We start from the raw sequence: 8,201 nt of genomic DNA on the forward strand, positions 1-8,201 counted from the left end.
GCAGAAAGCTTTTTCAAAGACATTTTCAAAAGTTCCAAAGAGTAGTCATGATACTGACGATCGACACAGCCTCCAGCTCCTGCATAGGGAGTCAGGTGGCTGAGCGGTGAGGGAATCGGGCTAGTAATCCAAAGGTTGCCAGTTCGATTCCCGGTCAATAATTAACATAACAAATGTTCACTTATTGATACTGAAAATTAAGTATCCACTTTATTTGCTATTGTCTTGCTGTTAGTTAGCTGGCTAGAATTTCACCCGCAAAGAAAACCCTTAAAATAAGTTCATTCAAACTTTTGTACCAGCATTGTCAGTCAGTAGTGCTAATCTGGCCATACCTGCGGCCGTTCATAGTGCCAGTTTTTTAGATAACTGAGATACTGATATTTAATTCCATTTATTTATTTGTCATTCTGAACATGTTGACAGAACAAAATATTTAGTCAGCAACATACTATATAACATTTACATTTAGTCATTTAGCAGATGCTCTGATCCAGAGCGACTTACAGTAAGTACAGGGACATTCCCCCGAGGCAAGTAGGGTGAAGTGCCTTTCCCAAGGACACAATGTCAAAAGCCTGGCGAGGAATCAAACCGGCAACCTTCTGATTACTAGCCCCATTCCCTAACCGCTCAGCCACCTGACTCCAGATGCCACTGTAGAGCAGAGTAATGACACAGCGAATACGGACGTTTATCATCATTATTATTTTGTATTATTATTAAGAGGCCCCTGATTGGTCGAGGCCCCGGGCTTAAGCCCAGGTAAACCCGTGCATTAAGGCGCCACTGCATATGGTCATTCTATACACCAATCAATCAATGTAGCTGTCCCATGTCTCTTCTGTGATTGTCTCACTCCTTAAAACAATACAATCAATCCGTACAATCAGAGTCGAATCAACATTTGTCTCCAGACCAACTGTCTCTCCCCCAGGTGATAAGACCTCATGTTGCATTTCTCTAGGTCAGGAACTCATAGCACCAGGGGTTGACCAGGCCTGTAGGGTCCTTTCAAACAAGTGTTAATTAATACAAACAATGACCTGATCAGTCAGTAATGTCAGCCTTTATCACCTTTCACTTCACAGTTGATGTTGGCTGACATGCTTGTACGGATTCCCCCCAGGTCAAAGGTCACAGTGCAGGTGTAGAAGCCTCCGTCCTTGGGCTCGACACGCTTCACAGTCAGACTGGTTGTCATCACGATACATGAACTTGTCCTCTGTTTCAATAGGCTGACAGTCCTGGAGAAGTCCATTAAATAAACTATCAAATGGGGGTTTAACTGAAACTGAGACATAAATACTAATGCAAATAAAAGAATCGCATTTTATTTATTTATGCAACTTGCAATGTGTGGCTACTATGTATTTGTGTCTGGCTACTATGCACTATACATTTCAAGATCATGATTAAAAGTCATTACAGATTTTCTAGAAACTCTTGTGCCATGTTAGAAAGGCAAATGGTCACCTCTCCTTTGTAGGGTCCTTTTCAAACAAGTGTTATGTAATACAAACAATGACCTCACTATTCTTCACAATGGATCAAACAGCTGTTTTATTAGCACATGACTGTATGTCAAGGGCGTAGCCAGAATAATCTATTTGGGTAGGCCTAGAAAAATAGGCATAGATAGGATAGGCATATTTTCGTTTTTGGGTAGGCCTTAGAACTTATTGGGTAGGCCTGTGCCTACCCAGGCCTACCCGTGGCTACGCCCCTGCTGTATGTCTCCTTCTGACCCTTTCAAGAACTTCCCTTCCAGTTCATGAATATAGATTGAAAGGATGTAGGAAGTCTCTCCAAGTCATGCAGTCCATTTTGGCGGCAACACCTTTACATTCCTTGGAACTCAACTTAATTATATCCCCTTCCTTTATACAGCAACAACTGTCAGAGCATGTCTCTTACCAATGAACATAGAAGCTTACAGTTTAACCACTATTGAAACATATTCATCCTAAATGTTCCATAGCAAAGGTCAACAGTGAGGTGTGGTTAAACCCAGAAGCACACCCTGTCTAGTTGTTCCACCCAGCTACTCTGCTGTGTTGGGTGTAGAGGAAGTGTCACTCTAAGAGGAGAGTGTGGTACAAGATTGAGTCCTGTCTCTGTATTTCCTGTGAAACAGGCTGAATATGCTTTGCTAGAGGTAATTATGCATGCACACTTACTTCTGTCACACTCACTTCTGACAACCATGTGGTCACCATGTGTATTTGTATCAGAGAGTATGTAGGTCACCGCCACAGCCATGCCCGTTTACGTTCTTCTGGTCTTCCCTGAAACTCGTGTTTTCTGTCTGTTTGTGTGTTCCAGTCCTGGTTTTGTCTCTCTTCAGGTTCCCTGTCTTGTTTCAATCAGCTGTTGTCCATTCATTGTGTGATACCCCTGCCCTGTATAAATGTCAGCTCCCTATGTCAGTCCTGGTCGCATTGTTGTTGTGCAACGTGAGTAGCTCCTGAGATTCCGTTTGATAAATGCATTTTTTGGTAACTTGGATCCTGTCTGCATTTGGGTCCACCTCCTGCCTTACCACTTGACAGTCACAGACACACACATACCTGCTTCTGTGTAGAGGAAGGGGAAGACTCCCCGGAAGCAGAGCACAATGTGGATCTTGAACAGGTAGTAGAAGACCACAGCAGCAGTGAAGTTTAGAGCCAGGCAGCCTAACAGCAGGCCGACAGGAAGCATCAGGTTGGGATCTGTAGAGACGGAGGTTTAATAACTAGGATCAATAAAGAAATAGGTCAAAGGTGAGGTTACACACTCGTTGTTGTTGTTGCATGAACAGAAGTGAGGTTCCACAATCATAGATGAGGTTCAAATACTGTTAAAGAGGATTGACAGTCATCAGTGAGGTAACACTATCATAGTTGGTGTTACATTGTCACGTCAGTGGGTTCTGACCTGCCGGCAGGAGTGTGAACTGTGCCCCCACAAAATTATGGGAACTGATAACATCACATGAGTAGTTGACATAGAAGTCTTCCTGCTTCACTTCAGAGAACGTCAGCAGGTGATTCAGCCACACACCCTTTTCCCCGTCAACCTGTCTCTGGTCCCTGGCAGGGGAAAAGGAATACACGTACTTATGGATGGATAAATAGATAGATAGATACATGGATGGATGGATGGTTGGGTAGATAGACAGATAGATGAACCTACGGTTGTGTTTGGTGGAAGACTCTCTGTGTGGAGTCTTTGGGGATGTAGTCATCAGCACCGCTGGCCAGCCAAAACACACTCACCCAGTGTTCTCCCACACACGGAACAAACACACGACACTCCTTGTTGAACTTTGACCCTGTAAACACATGAACCCACATGCAAACAAACATATGGTACAAGACAGGGGAGCAAAACGAAAGCATATCATTGCACAATGCATGGGAGTCGGGTGGCTGAGCGGTGAGGGAATCGGGCTAGTAATCCGAAGGTTGCCAGTTCGATTCCCGGTCATGCCAACTGACGTTGTGTCCTTGGGCAAGGCACTTCACCCTACTTGCCTCGGGGGAATGTCCCTGTACTTACTGTAAGTCGCTCTGGATAAGAGTGTCTGCTAAATGTAAATGAATGCAACTCACCCAACTCTGCCTTGACCGACTCATTAGTAGGCACCACTATTCTGGGTTGAAGAACATATTCCTCTGAAATGACAAGGAAGTAAAAAAATGTTATTTTAGCATGCGTAGGAAGACAACTCTAATGGTTAATGTAAAAAAAATGATGACCTGGCTATCAAAATGATGGACAGTTTGCGTACATGTCTGCATTTTTATGATTAGTCATTAATGTAAGCATTTATCACCTTTCACTTCACATTTGATGGTGGCTGACATGCTTGTAGGGATTCCCCCCAGGTCAAAAGTCACAGTGCAGGTGTAGAAGCCTCCGTCCTTGGGCTCGACACGCTTCACAGTCAGACTCTGGTTGTCATCACGATACATGAACTTGTCGTCTGTTTCAATAGGCTGACAGTCCTGGAGAAGTCCATTAAAGGAACTATCAAATGGGGGTTCAACTGAAACTGAGACTTAAATACTAATGCAAATAAAAGAATATTTATTATTTTTATTTGCATTTACTATGCAATATATATTTCCAGATCATGATGAAGTCATTACAGATTTTCTAGGAACTCTTGTGCCATGTTAGAAAAACATGGTTAGTTGCAAGGTTCATACCTCTTACACGGCTAAAAGACAGTAATTTTTTAGTAAATATAACATCAAAAAATGTTTCACCATAGGTCTCACCTTGTACCACTTGAAGGAGTAAGAATCTCCTAATTCCGTTTTAATGTTCTTCAAGGGACAGACCATTTCGCCAAAGACACTGTTCGTCAGGTACTGGGTGTGTGTATCTGGACGGTCACAGTGTGAGTTGGTTTGTTTTACGATCAGTGAGGTGGTCTGAGAAAAACACTGGGTTGGAGTTCTGTTGACCAGAGAACACACAATACTCCATTAGATCATGTTGATGCAGAAGTCCACAGCAATCTGATCTGATCTATTGAGTTACTGATCTCCTTCACTAGATTTGATGTCTTTGTCTCACACAAACATACAGTACCAGTTCATTTCTATTTACATAGCACAACATGTCCACCATGAAAGAAAATACTATTTAGGTTTGACGAGGAGGTGTTCAGTAGGTACCTCACAACACACAAGTATTTTCCTGTGTCCTGCGGCAAAGCATTGAGGAACCACAGAGTGGTGCCCCTCACAAGAGTTCGTTCTGTAGCCTGGCCCAGCTCCAGTGTTTCCTCGCTGTACCAGTGGATGTTGTAGGAGACATTCCAAAAGTCAAACACCTCAGGGGCTACCAGGGTGCAGTTCAACATGGCAGCCTCCCCTACGACTGAGAATGACCGCTCAAAGTACAGGCCATACTCCTTACAGCCCTCTGCAGAGAGGCGTCAGGGGAGATAGAGGGAAGGGAGGTCATAGATGAGCAAACACACATGGACCAGTCAACTGACACAAGAGGGCAATCTTTTGAATTTGTCAAACCTTATGACTATTTCACTTTCAATCCTTACTGTATGAGGCTTCAATCACTTTCTCTGTTTCTGTCTCTTTCTCTCCGCTGTTTATCAATGTGGTATTCACTGTATTACAGTCCTTTATGTCTGTATTACAGTGGTGACTTGAACAGGTGATTGAAATGATGGTCCTACTTACCACCTGCTGCTGAGGAGCTGCTGATGAGGCTGAGGGCTGAGAGGAGGATAAAGTTCTGGAGCCAACCCATGTCTGGAAGACAGAAACAGCAATTTCCGGTAATAATGGATATCACCTTAAGTCACACATGACTACAAAGAAATCTGATTTAACACAGTGAAGTACATTATTTCTTGTGTTCTTCCCAAAACACAGATTGAAACACCTTTGTAAAAATCCTGTCTCAGACAAGAAACCATTTACTCTCAATAGAGATGCTGTATGCTACGTCCGTCATTAATAAAACACTTATAAGTCGGTAGTAGAATGCCTGTATGAGCCTCTGGCAGGTGAAAGTCCATGCATGAGCGTGGGACCCCCCATTGACTTCTTAAGAAAATCCTTCCACAACCGCAAGAGTCGGATATGATAGAAAAAAATCACCTTTTATGTTTAAGTGAAATCGTATAGGCCTATTAGATTTGGTCGGGCAAGTGGATTTTAAAATAGGACAGTAGCCTGACGGCTGAGAATTATTAGCACCTGGCATGCTAGTGATCATTTGTCTTTCTTATTTCTCTTTCAGTTTCTTATCTTTATAAACGGATACGACTGCCGTGGTGGAGGTCTCTGGTCCTACGTTGGCAAGTGCACGTTAAATTAGGGATGGGACGTATGGCACTGACGCATCGATGCTTGTGTCGCAAAACCAATACGCACAGTTTCGAAAAAGTGTTTTGGAGCTTGTATCAAATTACGAAACCACGTGATAGATGACGTTCAATGCTTCAAACGTCCCGAACTGGTTCGAAGTTTTGCAGCTCTTCTGAACCAGAGCCATAGAGGGAACGAAGCCACCGCTTCTTGTTAAAGACAAATCTCACATTGCCAGAGAAGCAGCACAAGGCATCGCTCGAGTTTCTTCCATGAGTCATTATTATTTAACCAAATCCGTATTGTAATAATTATAAATCCGTGCACTTGAGTGTTGTGTTGTATTTCATTGAAATGAAACGTAACATGATAGGACTAGGTAGGTCTACAGTGCCCAGAAAACAAATGTTGATGATTCGTCAACATTGGCAACAGTAATAATAATTTGTAAAAAATAAAGTCCCCCGAGTTCACAATAGGCCTACATATCACAAATGTTAAGAATAAGAAAAAATCTGTGTAATCTAGTTTAATTGATATAAAAACCGTATCGTATAAAGTCCGTCCACCCGTATAGACAAGCAGCGGCTTTTTCGGTGGTGTAGCTGGTTAAAGCCATGTACGACAATGTATTATTAATGCGAGTCTAAATACCCGAGTTCTCGCCCCGGTGCAGGCAACCTCGGAAGATATTCTTTAACTTTTACTGTGAGAAAATGACTTAATTCTAACGGCCTACAGATGTATCACAATATTTTAATGTGTGAGCACTAATATCGGATAAAAATGAACACATGCAGCCTTAATTAAAATATTAAATAACGTAGGTTAGTCTACCGTCGGAGACAACCACTACGCGCCATTCAGCCAGTTTAAACGGCTGCTAGATGAAGCTGTTCATTTTCAATGCGCCGATAGTTCGGCTCTTTGGGCCGGCACAATCCGGATGAAACCACCAAAGCTTCACAAGGCATCGTTCGCCCATCCCTACGTTAAATCCCCCATTTCAGCAGATGTATAAAATACCTTGAAAGATGTCCTTAATAAGTCTCAGCGTCTTAAGTTATGACAGAATAGGCTACTAAAGAATGCAAATCTAAATAGGAACCCAAGTCAACTATAGGCTACCCCAATGACGTTTATAATGTAGCCGATAACATCTAGTTTGGGAATTTCCACTAGCCTGGCTCTGCCCTCCTACGTACTTCCGCTCAACTTTGATAATAGGTGCGTTCGACATGAACGGACTTCATGCAGCGCTGCAGCCGGATGCAGGCGGCTGACTTGAAACAGTGAATTCTGGTTAGACTTTTTGTCCGACTTGAGACAGCGCCGAGGCTAGGTCACTGTGACGTAGCCATCAAAGTACCGTGACATCGATTCGAGAACTGCCGGCTGTGTAGCCGAGCGCATTTTCTCAAGAGCAACTGCAAGGGTTCTAATGACGACAGCTATTTCATGATTGGCCAGACTCACACGCGACAACTTTGACGCGTGTTTTGTAATTATTCTGACATCTTCAGTTTCGCCAACGCTCAAATCCGGACCAAACAGTTTAATTGAATTAAAAATGTGTTGAAGAAAGGGTTTTAGTCCGCCTCTTCACTAACGAAAAGAGTACGTTTAATTATAAATAAAGTAAAGTAAGCAAACAGCGCTTGATTGGCCATGACTATGGAACGCCAACTGTGCCAAAATGTCAGAATTCTCGTTCGTGTACAGACGTTACATTCTAACGTGTACAGACGTCAATTTTTATGGAATGCCGATTGTGCCAAAACGTCTGAATTCTCGTTTGTGTACAGACGTTACATTTTAACCTGTTAAGGAGTAGCGTCACACATATGTGATCGTTCGAAAGCGGGCCCCACAGAGTACCGTCACACATGTGTGATTCGGAACATTCCAACCGACTATTTTCCGATAGACAAAAACTATATGAAAAACGCTATAGTATGGCTTCAAAATTTACAATTAGGAGGCTAACAAGTAACACTAGCAGGTAGTAGCATTGCTACGAGTATTATGCTAGGTTGCTAGGTAACGGAACCTAACTAAAACTAGCTAGTTTCCGTTTTGGAAAAATAACTCACTCTGGTGGAAGCGTCGGTAATATTTAGAACTCACTCCTTAAAAGGTTAACTCACATAAGTCTATGGCTGCTCACCGTGGCCAAAATGAGCGCCCTGTTTTTTCCGCAACAGAGCCAACAGAGCAACAGCTTGCTCGAAGGTTACTCCGAATTTGAAGATTTTATCAGAACGCCAGGGAACACCTCAAAGTCTGAAAAATCCAAGAAAGAGTGCTGGCAAAAAGTAGCAGACCAAATTAAATGTAGAGGAGTGACACGTTTTATCGCTTATTACAGTA

At 42.8% G+C, this 8,201-nt stretch overlaps 1 protein-coding gene across 5 annotated transcripts; it reads right to left on the minus strand.

The window, feature by feature from the left end:
• Positions 1–225: 225 nt before the first annotated feature.
• LOC134017740 (interleukin-1 receptor type 2-like) lies at positions 226–6,954 on the minus strand. Of its 5 annotated transcripts, XR_009929790.1 has the most exons (11): positions 5,622–5,911; positions 5,199–5,270; positions 4,671–4,920; positions 4,269–4,449; positions 3,821–3,992; positions 3,597–3,659; positions 3,178–3,316; positions 2,920–3,074; positions 2,181–2,714; positions 1,078–1,247; positions 226–657 (listed from the first exon to the last, which is right to left on the minus strand). XR_009929790.1 is itself a non-coding variant. In XM_062457705.1 (10 exons), exons 1-10 carry the CDS (start codon positions 5,737–5,739, stop codon positions 1,231–1,233), a joined length of 1,311 nt encoding a protein of 436 aa, XP_062313689.1. In that variant the 5' UTR covers positions 5,740–5,909; the 3' UTR covers positions 1,053–1,230. The 5 variants fall into 5 exon arrangements, 2 of the variants coding, with proteins under 2 accessions (XP_062313689.1, XP_062313688.1); XR_009929791.1 differs by lacking the exons at positions 226–657; positions 5,622–5,911 and adding an exon at positions 6,858–6,954 and having other exon boundaries at positions 1,053–1,247; XR_009929789.1 differs by lacking the exon at positions 226–657 and having other exon boundaries at positions 1,053–1,247.
• Between the last annotated feature and the right edge of the window lie 1,247 nt (positions 6,955–8,201).

The sequence above is a fragment of the Osmerus eperlanus genome, chromosome 3, assembly GCF_963692335.1.
Source record: "Osmerus eperlanus chromosome 3, fOsmEpe2.1, whole genome shotgun sequence".
Classification (NCBI taxonomy): domain Eukaryota; kingdom Metazoa; phylum Chordata; class Actinopteri; order Osmeriformes; family Osmeridae; genus Osmerus; species Osmerus eperlanus.